This window comes from Corvus hawaiiensis, chromosome 4 (assembly GCF_020740725.1).
Source record: "Corvus hawaiiensis isolate bCorHaw1 chromosome 4, bCorHaw1.pri.cur, whole genome shotgun sequence".
Classification (NCBI taxonomy): Eukaryota; Metazoa; Chordata; class Aves; order Passeriformes; family Corvidae; genus Corvus; species Corvus hawaiiensis.
In genome coordinates this window covers 63,247,838-63,263,893 of record NC_063216.1, presented here as the reverse complement: position 1 = coordinate 63,263,893, position 16,056 = coordinate 63,247,838, and the positions used below count along the sequence as shown (strand labels likewise).

At 40.1% G+C, this 16,056-nt stretch overlaps 1 protein-coding gene across 11 annotated transcripts in view; it reads left to right on the top strand.

Annotated features, from left to right (window-relative positions):
• The window catches only part of TAFA5 (TAFA chemokine like family member 5), a 518,314-nt gene that overhangs the window by 103,116 nt on the left and 399,142 nt on the right, over nt 1-16,056 (top strand). For 9 of the 11 annotated variants that reach the window (XR_007203093.1, XR_007203096.1, XR_007203095.1 and 6 more), the window contains exon 2: nt 1,168-1,254. The exons of 1 other annotated variant lie outside the window; for it this stretch is intronic. Coding sequence is in view for 6 of the 10 variants with exons in the window: in XM_048300902.1 (XP_048156859.1) it covers nt 1,168-1,254 (87 nt within the window). In the remaining 4 variants the exon portion in view is untranslated. Of the gene's footprint in view, nt 1-1,167; nt 1,255-10,911; nt 11,302-16,056 lie in introns of those variants that run through there. One more of the 11 variants, XM_048300901.1, reaches the window with a different exon arrangement.

Below are 16,056 nucleotides of genomic sequence, written 5' to 3'. Positions count from 1 at the left end.
TCGAGAATACTTTTCTGTATGAGGAGCAGCAGGATACATAATCTGGAAAGAGTAAGGCCTTTTTCTTATGACAAAGTAAATTGGAGCTATTTCTCACAACAGGAGGTCATTGGTCATATACTGATTCTATCCATTTTGATAGGACAACATTATTCATAAACATCTTCATGCCTATGGTATGTCCTTAGGATTGATACCAGTTGCACGTGTTTTCTGCAACAAAATAACTTCTGATTACTTTCTGATTGCCTTGCTGATCCCTCAGGTGATACTTAATATACAATTAGATGCTATCTTGCTCATACTATTTGATATTTCAGTTTACTACATAAAGTACACACCTGCTTCTTATAGCCCCCCCTTTTATTGTTCTGTAGTGATTTTGAAAAAAAAAAAATTTAAAACCTAATGGTTCCTAATAGAAGAAAATAAAAATGTGTTACATGTCATCAAAGAGAAAACAATAAAAAATATGGTTATTATTCAAAATAAATCCAAGATATCCTTTTTACCGTAACAATTATTCTACTTAATATACTGCTTTTTACTAGTCCCTCATTTCTAGAAGTAATTGTCATGTGTTTTGGGAATTTGATCTGTTCTGATTGTATAGAATTATGTTAGTTTTCTGTGGAAAAAAAAGGCTTTTTCTGGTACAGTTTCTTTGTAAAGTTAAAAAAATCCACAAAGCAAGCTGCATGTGGATCCAGTATTTATCCTCTATGGTTTTCTTTAAGATGGTTTTACTATGAAAGCTATGACTAGGTAGGTGCTAGGTACTATACTATAACCACTTTATAGGGAAGATAATGAATAGTTAAACTCTTTCAAATAGAAAAGAAGAAAGGGTGGGAAGAGAGATTCTACCAAGTTTCAGTTGTGTCAGAGGTGACTGGATGTTTTTGGTTAACTTTATGTCTGAAGTGATGCAAAATAACTCTTCTAAAAATCAGCTAAGGTCAATTTTGTAAGTACTATTCTCAGCATCTTAAAGTAGCTGTCTCATAGAGTAGGATGACAGTAGGGGGAAACACCAAAGTCTTCAATTCTAGACCTTCAGGTGTGCACGCTGTTAGACCCACTAATGTTATAGTTTGTTCTGTGTTCGTTTCCTTTTGCATTTTCAGACATGATTTCAATTGAATCATTTATGGTTCTTCCATTCAGATTATAACAGCTATTTTGGAGCGGATAACCCTCAATGGCTGTATATGAGACATTGCCCGGGGTGCTTCCAAGATGCTTTTGAGCTGGGTAAGGAAATCGCTGAGTGTTGACACATTCTCAAAGCACTATGGCATGGATTGAGAGCGTAGTTTATAAACTGTGTTACTGACCTATTATTCTGTGCTTTACTGACAGAATAGACTATACCGGTTTCCTCTGAAATGTTAAACAAAAACTAAATAAACATTTTTTCATTAAAAAAAAGTAAAAAGTATTTAAAAAAAATTGAATACAATATCTAATCTGCATGTTGTAATTCATGCATAAAAACTTCAATTCATCATTGCCCACTTCTGATATGTCTACTTCTAATATAGTAGCCATTCAATGTATAATATTATACTAATCTAATTTCTATTACCACTATATTAATACACTGGCGTGGTAACCCAGACTCAGATTTTTACTGTGACTTTAAGGTCAAAGCTGTTTCTGCAGGTATGGCTTAACCAATCCGCTAGTTTAAGATTTATACCCTATTCAAGGTGTAATGCCTGTATCATCCTTACTATCTACATATTACCTTGCACACTCCTGTTCAGTCAGGAACAATTAGTTATCATGACTCATCTCCCCTTTCATATATGGACACAGACAACTGAAAACATAAGGGCTTGTGAACTTGCATCTGTGCAGTACATGGGCTGTGGGTGTGGGGCTTTCACTGAGTGTGCACTAAGAAATTAGAGAAGGATTTTTGTCTTTTGTTTAACGTCTGATGATGAGTATGATGATGAGTGGGACAGTCCAGCACAGGTGTGATGCTAAAACCACCCAGGACTTGGCACTCCTTCTCTATTTAAGGTTAAGCAGTGTCCAAGGGACAGTGTATATTCTGTTGTAGAGGAGGATGTTTTATTTCTTACAATGTTTGTATAATGCTCTTTGTAATGCTTTATCCGGCTGAAATCCAGCGGAATCAGCTACAGTATCTCCAGGATTTTTACAGAGTTAGTTCAAGCTGTGCGCTGTCACTCTTCCATGTACCAGGGGTCATATTTTAATACTGGCTTTTTTGTTAAATGCCAAGTATCTCAGATGCTCCATTTCACCTTGTAATTAAAGCTTTCTACTTCAAAACAATGTAAGCATGCAGAAAAATGGTTCCTATTAGAACATCATAATTTAAAACAAAACCAAAGAGGTTGTTTGCCTCTTAAAATATGTTTTCCACAAAAAGTTTTGTGAAAAGGTTCTATGGAGTGGCTACTTCATTAACTATAGTAAGTTATAGGCCTCCTGATGTATCTGGTAAATCGAAGAAATAAACTTCCTACAAAAACAAACAGACAAGCAAATAATGAATAGGTTGTGCATGCAAGAGAAGGTTATATTAATCTGCAGTTCCTGCCATTATCTCAGCCAGGTGTAAATAGATAGGCCTCCAGTGTATTAATTCCACAGAGTCCAGTCATAAACCTCAGATTAGCTTTCAATAATCCATTTTCTTCCAACTGAAAAAAAAAAAAAGTCTTATACCATTTAGTATTAACTGGCCATATTTAATAATAGCTAGAGATTAATTAATACTTTTTCTTTACTGTCAAGAACTAGTGGATTATATTATACATGAATGGCTTGTAAAATGATTATTTTATACTTCAGAATGACAAAGAAGTCTCTGTATTCAGATAAAATATTTAAATTTAACAACCATTTCACCTTTACTTATTCCTGAAAACAGACCCAGCAGAAACTTAATAAATAAAATTCTGGGTCTCTTTTAATGTCATAGTCTTATAATCTCTTGAAAACATGAGAAATTTTAGGTTAAAAAAAAGAGTGCCATAGTGGTAAATCCATTTTAATTTATATGTAAAATGTAATAATTGTTAATTTTGTGCATGTAAAAATTTTAAATGTTTATTTGAGGTTTTGAGTAATTTTTAAACCATGTGCACTTAACATTTGTCTGAAAAATTTGTTTCCCTTTCACTAGCTTAGTAGCAACCAAAGATTACTTCTTTCAGTAGTATCACTCAATGTGCTCAAACACGAGGTGCAGTTGTTGTCTCTTCCCCGTATGTTCAGAACCTGTTCTAATTTATTGTGGAGGTGCCTGGTTTGTTCTGGATATGCATCCCTTTTGCTGCAGCTCACTTTTATACATACTAGAATAAGAATTGCTACTGGAAAGAATTCCAAATGGCCGTTGAGGTCTAAATTAATTTCCTGATCAATTTTTTAACACCCAGGTTTTGATGTGGAAAGTCAAAATCTAAGGAAATGTAAAGGAGGTTCTCTGGTTAAAGTTAAAACTACAGGTCAAAGAGGTCATTGGTTGAATTGCCAATGAGTATGAGTTTTTATGGCAGAATTCATTTTTGTAGAATTGGTTTTTTGGGATTTTTTAATTTTCCCCCTCCACTAAGATGGGAGAAAGAAACAAACATTGCAAATCCAATAGCTTATTCACTTTTCCATACAACACTGCTATTGGCTATTATATAAAGGTTTGCTGTGACATGGCTCATAGAGTTTGTGTGTATTCAGCATGGCTTTCTCCATGGGTCTCATTCTCAATAAAGAACTTACTCCCTGAATGTTGCAACATTTTAGCTGCATATTTTTTAAGATCCTAAAGAATTGATGCTGGAAACCTGGATCATAACTACATTCCCTTAATTTTATGTGTTTAATCATCCTGGTTATAAAACAAATCATTTTTCTGAAAAAAAAAAAAAAAAGAGTAAACAATTATATTTTGAGAAGTATTTAAAAGTCTGGATGATCTTAAAATACATTAAAAAAATAAATGAGACTAGGCCCCTTCAGTTTCATTGTGATTTTTGTGAATAGCCCTACAGTCATTGGAATGTTTGAGCCTATGCCTTGCACACTAATCTTAACTGTGAGTTTCAATAGTTGTATGCTCTCTCTGAATTATCATAGAATCACCGAATGGTTTGTGTTGGAAGGGACTTCAAAAGATCATCTAGTCCAAGCTCTCTGCCATGGGTAGGGATGTCTTTCACTAGATCAGGTTGTTCAAAGCCCACCCAACCTCATTTGAACACTTCATTTCAAGACAAAAATCTTACAACTGAAGGCAGGTAGAAAGGCCTTTAAGGCATTGTACAATCTCTCTTTGAGATTAGTAGTTCTCTTTGTTGCTGTAATTTGCTAACTATTCAGGTCTTTTTAGGTGAACAAAAGCATATTTTGAAGACAAGAATGGATGAAAGCCATAGATAAACCAGAAAAAATGGGTAGTAGAAAAAGGATGGGCAGATGGACACTGCAGTAATACAAGTTCTCTCTTAAGACACATGGGGTTCTTTCCATTAAATTCCAAGTTTCTTCTTCTGCTCAAATATAAAACTAGCCACAGGCAGTCATAGCATATGTAATCATGTATCATAGAAATTAAATCACATCATTTAGATGTCTCTTTCTTCAGACATCAGAATATTTCTTCCTGAACGGGTTGTGTGAAAACTTGGTACATCTTGAATTTAAAAAAAATCTATACTTTGGAAGGCAAGAATAAGTTTCAGCACTGCAGATTCTTCACAGAGGATATGCTGCCTGTCTCCCTCCTCATTGGTAGCTCATTCATTGCAACTCATGTATTTTCTCATATGCATACTGGCATTATAGTTCCTTGGGATCTGTAATGGTTGCAAATACCAAAAGTGTAGGAGCTGGATTTTTTTAAGGCTCTAAATTTTTCAAACCTAGATGCAAGGAAGTTTTTGTAAGTAAAAAATTCCCCAGGTCATAATGCTGTCATTGTTCTCAGTAGGAAACCTTAATTGCAGAGCTAGTTGGATAGGAGTTGGATTAGCTGGCAGAGTGTTGTCTGGAAAATCTTTCAGCTGTGCAATGTTATCACTTCCCCTACGTCCCTCCGCCCCCACCCCTGAGGATTCCTAGCCTACTGCATTTGGTGAGATACATATGTTTTCCCCAGCTACAGGAACTGTGAAGGGTTCCTCTGGGATATCTAAGTATAAATACCCAAGTGTGTCTTCAGTTGCTAGGTTATTTTTAGTCAATGGGTGGTTACCAAGTCATCTATAATTGTGCTGTTAAATGTGTCAGAGCAGCTACTGCAAAATGAGGTGCTCCCTGTAACAGGTGGAGCATATAAAGTAAAATGAGAGAGGACAAAAGCAACATTTCAGAACTGAACTGCTTGAAGATTTGAATTATATAATGGGAGATTTACTGGTAGGCAGATGTGAGGAGGATGATCCATGAATACAACATGGATGAAGGAACATAGTAGCATTGTTTGACTATATGTGGTGGTTTAACACCTGCTAGTAATTAAACACCAAATAGGCCACTCCCCTTTCTCCCACCCCTCTCTGGTGAGAGAGGGCCAAAGGCAGAGACTGTGGGTTGAGACAAAAATTGACTGAAAGCAAACAGCGATGGAATAGGAAATGCACAGTAGCAACAGCCATATTAGTAACAAAAGTATACCAAAGAGAAGGCCCTTTACACACAAAAGGTGTTCACCACCTCAGTTTAGTGCCATGTGGCTGCCGAGACAAAGACAAGATGGGAGACCTTCCTGCAGCTTGGCCGCAGCTCACGGTTATTCTTGAGACGGAGACAAGGTGGCAGATGCTCCACAGCCAGCATTCCCCATCCCTGAGCCTGAGACAATGAAAAACAATGATGGACAAACCCCCAAAATTGTCTGTGTGGTGCTGCCTGCTTTCTGCACTGCTGGGCTTGACTGTGGCCAACAATGCTTGGCTCAGGACCTCTACTTCTTAGGCAGGTCCTTCTTTGGTAGTGGCCAAAAGCTGTTACCAAATGGTGACTGCTGTGTGGGAGAATGTTCAGTGAGTTCCCAGTGAACAACTGTCTACATGGCATGAACTGCTGGCACAGTTCTTTATAAATAGAAAAGAGGAAGAAAATCATACCTGAATAAAAAGTCAGTAAGACGGTAGGAAGAAGACGTGAACAGCAAAATAATTCAACTGAAAAGAAAAATGAAACAAAATTACTTAAAAAAACCCCTGCCCTAAACCATCAAAAGTTCTAAGTAAACATGCACTGTTAGCAAGGAGATTGCACATTGGTAATTCTAAATTATCTAGGATGTGCTATCCCTTTTATGAATCTGCCACTAGGAGACCGGACAGGAAGCAGCGTATAGTCTATCAAAAATATTAAAGATATATTAATATATCACCTAATTTGGTAAGTCATGGGAAAAAAATGAAAATTGTAGGTGTTCATGGAAGGAGATGGTCAAATGAATCTGTATTTGTGGTACGTATGGTAGCTGCATCATGTCACAAAACAGAGATCAATAGCATCTCTTTAGATGATAATTTCTACTCCAGTGGCAGTTGCCCAGCATCAGCTGAAGATCAGGAATAAAATCTTGAGGACTGCTGTAGTTGTGCCTAGCTCAAAAGCAAAGAAATGCAAAGCAGCCATTGGTATGCAGAGAGAAGAGCGGGGAAAAACCACTTAAACTCTGCAAAAACTAATTGGTGGAAATATATTTATCTGTGCTTATTCCTATATATTCAATATATATTCTATTTTGGTTAGTTTCAAAATGGAAAAGGTTTTATAATGCTACTTCAGGCATATGTGAAAGGTGAAAGATGAACTGGGTGAATTTCAACAAAATAAAATGTTAAACTTAGCATCAGGAGAAACATTCCAGCTGAGAGAACCACTGGGCTGGAATAATCACCTCAAGTGACTGGTGACAGACTATTGACTGAGTAACTCAAAAGTAACAGAAATGAAATCCAGTGGGCATTGGCAAAGGTTTGGTTTAGATAACCTAATAATAGCTATTGTCTGCTCTATTTTTTTTCAAAGCCAGAAGTAGCTTCCAAATTCATTAGTGAAGATGGACTAATGTCATATTTTATGCTCCTGCATTTAGGTCTGCATTGGCTGTGCATAATTTGGGGGTTTATTGCATGAACAGGAATAAAATAGTTATGCAAAAGGCATTTAGCACAGCTGAAAATAGTAGGACTTTATTTCTAGGTATGTGGAATACAATCTGAACATGATTGTTTTCCAGGAATTTTAGCACATCTTTATTTATGAAATATCTCAGTAGTGAAGAATAAATCTCACAGAGTCTGGTAGAATCTTTTCACAAAATTAAATGCAGAGTATAGATGATTTTTTCAAATCTCTATACTTGAGCAAAGGCTGCTGTCTTTGCTACAGAGTTTCACTTTTAGTAATTCTGTAGAATTCCATTGAATTTTTGGTAAAAAGAACAAATGAGCTGTATTTCCAAAAGAGAACACACATTTCAAAATTATGCACTTCATTTTCCTGCTGCTTTCTTGTAAGATCTCAGAAGATCTTCTATCTCACACATTTGCTCTTGCTCCCTGATCATCAGGAAAATGCATTCCTCACTTCTCTTCCCAGCTGCAAATGTCTTCTATATTGGAAATGTCTTCCAGCACCATCACTACCCTTTACCAGCTTTTAGGTGCTGAGCATTGCTCCTTCAGCTTTAAAACACAATGGGGAAAACTCCAGTGGAGTGGTTCCCTGGCAGGAGCTACTGCTAGGATCATGGCTTTTTGCCTCTGTATTGTATCTGGAGATGAATGGGGTCAGAGCTCTGGACAAAACCTGGAAATGCAGAGTGAGATAGGTCTGCAAATCTGTTACGGCCTAAGCAGCTTAGAAGTTGTTTGACAGGTGTTATTGCATTAGTTGGGGATGAAAATCTTACTTGGCTGAAAGATAAGGGGGAATTTTTATCAGTGGAATTTATTCAAAAAAGTCTTCCAGAAAAGTCCACACTGGTAACTTGAATTATCTTTAATATTTTATAAATCTTTATGCAGTTGACAAGTAAAGAAATTGAGGATGGATATTTTTGAATAGGGCTCATCCTATTTGGAAAGTCCAAAGCTATTTAGATAACACAAAAGTGAGAGTGACCCGTATGTAGTACAGCAAGTGGCGTTGCCAGGTACCACTGTCCTCTCAAATGGGAAGTCTTCTGGAATTCCTTGTTGCTATGAGACTAAATATGTCTGTACGGTGTGAGCACTGAACCAGATTTTGCTCCCACTTCCACTAGTGTGCAAGTAGAGTGACTCCCCTGCAGCCAGGGAGCACAATGCCACGTTCTGGTGTTTTGTTTGTGAAGGGTCTAATCCAAAGGCCAGAAAAATCCAGGAATATTTGTCTAATTCAGAAAGTCAGGGAAGTAAGACTTGTTTAAAATGGGAGAAGGTACCATCTTGCACCTCGAAAGGACCAAGGAACAAGCAGTTGGGTCTTCTGACCCATTGACAGTGGGTCTTCATGTGCTTTTAGTCAAAAAGGAAAGCAGTGAGTAAAATTTTTCAGAGGATTTCTCTCTAAATGTGTTCAAACTAAAAGATACATACTGCTTATCCTGGACTGTGTAAACTCTAAAGTTTGACAATTTGAAATCCAGTTACCTGTGGATTTTAAAGCTGCAATGTCGGTGGGGGGGCAGGGGGGAGAGAGATGTGTTTGCTTAAGTATAAAATGTGTGAATTTTCTTTAGCTACTTGACACTTTTTTCTTTCACCCAGAAGACAAATAAACAAACAAAACCCAACTTGAACTGCGCCCAAGCATGGCAAATTTCTCACCAAAATGTACATTTCAGAATGAAGAATTTACAGTGGAATTTCTCTAGTGTAGCTATGACATTGCTTTAACATTGCATTGCTGTAATCTTCAAATATAGTAAATGCAATACATGGGTTTATAGGGATTTGTGTGAAGTTTAAAATTCAGAAGATGGTTGTTTTTAATGTTTCTCTGTGCTATCTGTGAAAAAAGAAAAGGCACAGGAATGAATTTAACACACATCATAAACAGCATGGGAGATGTTTGCGCAATAAAAATAGAGATCTTTTATTAATCTGTCATTTCAAGCATCCACAGACCCTTTCCCGGTTTCTTAAAATTAAGAACATATTTAAATATGAAATATTACAAAAAACCACCCCAATCCACATCATAAATGCAGACGTAACCAAGGTGCTAGGAAAACAAAGCTCTCAGCGTGCAAGTATTCCCGTACTTGGTTTAGATCTCCAAAACTATGGATGTCTATCCCGGAGAAACCGGGGTAGCTCACTGGCCGTCGGTGCGTTACCATCGTCGTCAGTGTTGTGCAGTGAACCTACAGCCAGCCCGAGCAGCACCGCAACTTCCAGCGTTCCGCGGAGCTGCGCGGCGGAAGGCCCCTCCGCTGTACCGGGCCGGGCCGCGCAGCACCGTCCGCCCCGCCGAGGCCGCTGGGCGCTCCGGCCGCCAGCCCTCTGCCCGCAGCCTCCGCGGAGCTGCGAGCCGCACCTGCCCCTGTCCGCACCCGCGCTGCTGTAGTCCTCTCCCCGCATTTCGCGCCCGCCGCTCGCACCTCGCCGACACCCGCTCCACGCTCCGCCCCGCGGGCCAGCGCCGGCCGCGCTGCGGGACACGCAGGCGCCGCGGAGGTTGCGCGGTGCAGCGGCGGCGTTTGAACACGAGAGGCGCGGAGCTGCGCCGCCTGCGCGGGCAGAGGGCAGCGGGAGGGAGCCCGGCTCGGGCAGCCCCCGCTGTGCGGCCGGCAGCACTTCGGTGTGCGGCTGTGAACCCTGCCCTGCCCCGAACCGCCGAGCCGCCGCCGCCCGCCTGTGCGCACGGAGATCGGTGCCCTGACCGGGCAGCCCCGGCCGTCGGGGCGGCCCCCGGGTGCGGAGCGCCACCACGCGTCTGCCCCTGGCCGGGGCCACACCACGTCCCGCAACGGCGGGGCCGAGCGCGCAGCCCCCGCGGAGCGGCTCCGCATCGCATCGCAGCACCGCCCCGGCCTTCCCGCCCCCCGGCCCGGCTGCTCTACGGCAGCCGGTGGCCGCGGCAGGGTCCTTCCCCTGGAGTGGGAGGGCGGCAGCAAAATCACAGCCTTGGTGTTTCGTTTTTTTTGGTGGTTTTTTTTTTTTTTTTTTTATTTTTTTGTGGGCTGGTTTGGTTTGTTGTTTTTTTTTTTTTTTTTTCCCCTCCCTGATTTATTACATTCTTTCATTTGCGCTCCTGTTTTCCGCGGGGATTGCTGCAGCGGAGGCATCAACCTGTAGACTGAGAGAGCCCACCGTAGCCCGGCGCGGCTGCTCGGAGGGCGCGTTGCGGTGGCACCGCCGGGGCGCGGCCCCGGGACAGGGTCGACCCCGCGGGCGGACGGCGGACGAGGGAGCGGGGCCGGCCACGGCGCCTGGGGAAATTCCTGGGGCCGGGCGACGAGGAGCCCCGGCGGTGGAGGTGCAAGCCCAAAGGGAGACCAGCGATCTGTGCAAGAGCCCCGGGGACGGCGGGATGAACTGACTTCCCTCCCGCCCCCCCGCACCCGCACCCGCACCCGCACTGGAGAGCATCTCCGAGCTGGGGGAGGAGGAAGGGGGTGCAACAAATTGCCGCCAGCCGGGAGAAGTTGCAGTAAAGAGAGATCCCTCCCTCCCGCTCCCTCCCCTCCCCGCTCGCTCTCTCCTCCCCGAGCCGTGGCAGCGAGCAGTGGAGCAGCGGCCCGACGAGCGAGCGGCACCCGCAGCCCGGCGATGCTGCAGCGGCTCCCGCGGAGCCTCGGCGGGGAGGGCCCGGCCCCTGCGCGCCCCGCGCCGGCCGGCGGCGGCGCGCCCTGAGCGGCGGCGGCGGCCCCGCGCCCCCGCGGCTCAGCGGGCGCTGTTGCGCAACACTGCCCGGCACTGCCGGCTCCCTGCCCCCGCCGCCGGCTCGGCGCGGCTCGGCGCGGCTCCCGCGGAGACGGAGCGCTGATTCATGGGGCCCCGCGCCGGCTGCCTCGGCGAGGAGAGCGCGGCGCTGCCGCTGCCCCCGCGTGGGGTGTGAAGCCCCGGCCCCTCCTCCGCAGCCCCGGGCTCGCCCGCCCTGCTCGGGAGTGTGGTCCCTGCCGGGAGCCGCCGCGCCTGGCGCACAGAGGGAAGCGTTGATGCATCGCTGTGGAAATTCATTGTGTGACTTTCTGGGTATTTACTGAGTTTCAGACCGAGATGCAGCTCTTGAAAGCTTTATGGGCACTAGCAGGAGCAGCGATCTGCTGTTTTCTTATATTTGTCATCCACTCACAGTTTCTTAAAGAAGGTAATTGTATGTGCATGTCTACATATCCTGTTCTTTAATATTAAGATCTTTACGAGGTGCCTTAATTATTTTTACTGTTTCCAGTATGTTCTATTTACAGCAGTGCTTCCACGCTATTTTTCCTTTCCGTTAAAGCCTTGTCAGTTTTGTTGCTTTAGATAATAGGTAGGCTTAGACTTACATCTTTGGTAAATGTATATATTATATATATATAAATATATATATATGAAATCTGTATGATGTTTATATTCGATGTTTTAGCTGACATTTCATTTCTTTATGGGGCATGTATAGTGTATAGAAAATATTTGTTGCTATCAGATGACCACAAAACAGTAGTCATCATGGGAATATTAATAAACCAAAAAAAACCCTTAACAAGTAAACGTCTTATTTTTATACCAAATCAATAGGCATCCTTTTCCTCTTCCTTATTCAGTACATTTTCAATAGATGGCACTAAAGTTCTATGGAAAGGGCAGGGCAGAGCAAATCCTGGGCATTCAGCATCTTCCTTCTCCTCATTGCCCCGAAACGGGAAAAGGCCTTTGCGTGTCTTCAAGGATCCTGTTTTTTCCACCTTGTGGTCAGAAAATTGTGATTACAATTTACAGGAGAAAATAATTTGGATTGTGGGACAGGCTTTCCTCTTTTCTTTTTTTTTTTTTTTTTTCTTTTTTTGTTTCCTACTTGAATTGGGTGGAAAAAATATGTTTGATTAAATGAGTAGAGGGATTTTCCTGGGGAGTAGCCCTTGTATTGCTCCTTTTTTGTTTTGTTTTCTTTCCTCAGGAAATTGGTATTTTCTTTTTTTTCCACTACTGCTAAAATAATTATTCCATTTGTTACTTGTATAGCAAACTGTAGTCTGAGATTCAAGTGTGACTCTTGAGAAATGTAAATATATTGGGTGGTGTATGGTGTATGGGAAAGTCCAGTCCTGTTTTTTAAGCAGTGTTAACGAAGATAACACAACAATACGGGGGTTTTGGTGAACCAATTTTTTCTTTTTTACCATTGTAATATAGTTGAGATTATAGCTGGAGGAAAAAGGAGCCAAACTCAGCTTGAAGTGCTGGGTGTGTAAAGCAGGGAGAAAACTTTTTTGTGACTGGGACAAAGTTTCACTCAAGTCTGGGCAAAGCGACAGCCTGGCAAACACTGAAGTATGAGTACTGATTTTAATTTTCTGTCAGTCCAAGAAAAGCATGAGACTATGTTTTCACAGATTTTTTTTTTTTTTTTTTCTGAAATTAATAAATGCTGATTTGCCTGGTCTGGTTAATTTAGAAGCATTACCCAGATACCTTAAGTGCTAAAGGTTTCTCCTTTAAGAAACATACCCATGCTGTAATTGCATTGTGTGCAATGCCTCCCACATAGTGACTTATTTAACATTCTTTTAAAATGCTCAGACAACTGTACTTATATATATCTGTCTAATGACATGGCCTGTTTTGAGGAGATTTTGCAGAATTTCAGGCTATTTTTTTACACTATTTACCATTTTTCTGCTTTTTTTCTTCTTCAGTCTTTCAGGGTTTCATGTCTGTGTTACTGTAAAAAATCCTTAAAGGAAGAGGCATTCTGTCTCACTTAAAATATTTCATCCTGCCTTGTAGGAATAGAAAGCTGACAAATTATTTTAGAAAGACAGAAACCATGGCCGTACATGAAGGACTTTTAACACATTTCACATTCTCCAGCAATTATAACCATTCTTAATGTGGGCTGCAGAGAGCAAACTGAAGCTCTTTAGCTTGTTGGATAACTTAATTACATCAGTTTGTTTATATTTGTTCTTGAAACATTTCTGCTTTCTTTAGCAATGAGAACTATATCCTGACTGTAAATTGCATGTACTGGCATAGTTGTCAGACTTTTCTTGACAGGTGCTAATCTCCACAATAGCATTTTGACCCTTTCCATATAATTACTTCAGCAGTGTATGTTTTCCTTCCTCCTTGTAGTTTCAATAAGGACACTGAGTAGTTTAGTGGAGTTGAATGAAAGTCTGCATGGTACAACTGAGTGTTTTTCTTTATGAAGAACTTTTAAAATATCCAATAAAAATGAATGGTTTAAGCATAAGATATTTAAATGAAGGCATATAAGAGAATTAGTTAACATTGGATTTAAGCTATATATTGTAAGCAGTTTGCAAAATAAGATTTACATTTACTTTTTTTTTTTTTCATGTTAAAACCTGGTGTTTTATTTTACTTTCAGTAAGAAAACAAAGAGAAAAAGTGTGAGGAAAGAAGTAGCAAATAATTTAATCATATGCCTACCACATTTGTTTATTAAGTAAATATGTATAAAGGATACATGTGAGATTACCTCACTACCTTCATAAGACTTGAAGTAGTTTTCTGATGTCAGAGTTATCCATTTACATTATAATTTTATAAAAAGTTAGGAACACTATGTCTCATTGCACATGATGTTAGATTGTTGATTTCCTGGCAAAAAGATTAATTTCCTATTGGATCCTAATGAGCTACATGGGCTTGCTGTTTGTAACTCAGCTGTGTGGTCGAATTCCTAAGTTAAATGCTTGGACATTTTAATTTGATTATTGCTTGTGCAGAAGGATAATTTCCTGCTGTCCCAAAGAACATTCAAATGAGGCACCAGTTTGACTAGCTGGATCAGATTAGCTGATAACACCTGTCTCCTGAGACAAGTTGACAGTACAAGTTCATACACCAAGCATCTCTTTTGTATGCAAGACAATTGATTTAAGGTGAATGACATGAAAAATTAATTAAAGTTCAAACCTAATTTATTAATGCATGCTCTTCCCATTTTTGCATGTTTTGTAATATTTGCTGTTTATTAATTTTTCCAGAGCTGTTTTAACAGAAAACTGACATAATCTTCACTTCATACAAAATTATATAATTACTACCTGTCTTTTTCTGTGCTCATTTTCCTTTTACTCACTTGGAGTTACTGATGGTATCTGGTATGTTAGGCTGTTATGACCTATTAACACAATGTATTTTTATAGTTTCAGTTTTACTGCATGGCTATTGTGTGTAGAACTTCCATGATGTCCAGCTGAAACTTATTACCAGAACCAATTTCTCCTTCAGTCCCATTCATAAATATGAGATTGTATGTTGCAACAGTCAACTGAATTTTTTTTCATAAACAATGTTAATTTCATGTTAATTTAATTTTAGTTCCTATGCTGAAGTGGCCCTGTCTTAATTCTTAGATATTTTTATATACATTTGTGAATTGAGGCAGTTTGGTAGTAGCATTACATTGCTGCCATATAAATGGTGCTAAGAAACAATGAATGCTTGTTCTGAGATGAGTGGGAAAGAGCTGTTTAAATGTCTATTTTCATGAATATGTTTTTTTCAGGAAGTAAAGAATGGGTGACACAGGGTGCCATTTTTCCACACTTAGGCTTTTGTGTGGAAATACAGGTCGTCCTGTGGCTAATCCGTTCCCCTATGTCCAATCTGTCCTTCAGTGTTTCTAAAAGATGAATAGAGCTGTGAACCCAGAAAAGGGTATTGTGATATATAATTGCAGTCCCATGGCTGTCTGATCTTCCTGCAAAGCAGTTTAACATACTCTAGTCAGCTGCAGTCGGTATGAAGGAGTGTTTGATATTTCAATATCTAAACTTTTTGCATACACTATTGAAAATTAAAAGTAGCCAAGTACATTCACTACCCATATCTGGGTTTTAAATGATTCATTATCTATTATTGTTTAACACATTATTCAAAGAGAAATGAAAAATATTTGAGTTTATGTTACACCCCATGAATTGTGGGGACTCCTTTGCTCCTGACAAGGACCTCTTTCCCGTTGTTGAACATTTTAACCATTCAAACACAAACATTAACCAATAATGGGGAAAGGTAAAGGATACAGTTTCTAAATGTGTCTTTGAATCTCACAGAAAGTAGGGCAGTTAGGGAGTAAGTTCAGATGGGTATGTGTACATGGCAGCCAGGGTGTGTTACAGCCCTGCATATAGTATAAAGCTTCGTTTATGTGCTGATTGCTCATTAGGAGATAGAAATGTCTTATTTATTAAAAGGTGCATTGATTTTTTGAATGGTTTAGGAGATTACAGTGATGTTAGCCTTATTTGGAGAGGGACTACACAGAAGCATAGAGTCAGTCTCAAGAATCTTGCATAAAGTATAGAGGATTGAAATATTCTGATCCCAAAACCATATTCTTAATCCGTTGGGTAGATGCTCAGTAGTAAGCTCTGTAAAGTAGCGTTATTTTCTGTTGATACACTGCAGTAATTAAGTAGAGACAAGAGAATTCCAGTACTTCTTTTATAACCAGATGATTATGGCTAAAAACCAGAATTTAGTATCATTTGTGCAGATTTAATGTATACTTATATCTATCAATAAGGTAGCTGTTTAGCACATTTTTCACAATTATATTTTCTTTCTTTTGCCTTGGACAAAAATTAGCAATTGTTGGTTACACTTGTAGGCACTTCTGTGTCAATCCTATTTATAGGAATCAGTGTCACAATAGTGAAAAATACTACAACAATATACTATTGCACTTTTAAAAGAGTGCATATTGCACATAATGACTTGGTTAAGTTTTATACTTAATGTCTTTTTTCTGTCACATTTTATACAGATTTAAATATTTTAGCCTGCTCTAAAAGTACAGGAAAAGCTTTATGCATGTTTTTGTTTTTAACGTGTACATTTTGACACTGACAATAATAAGGCACATATTCTATTTAGCTGTGTA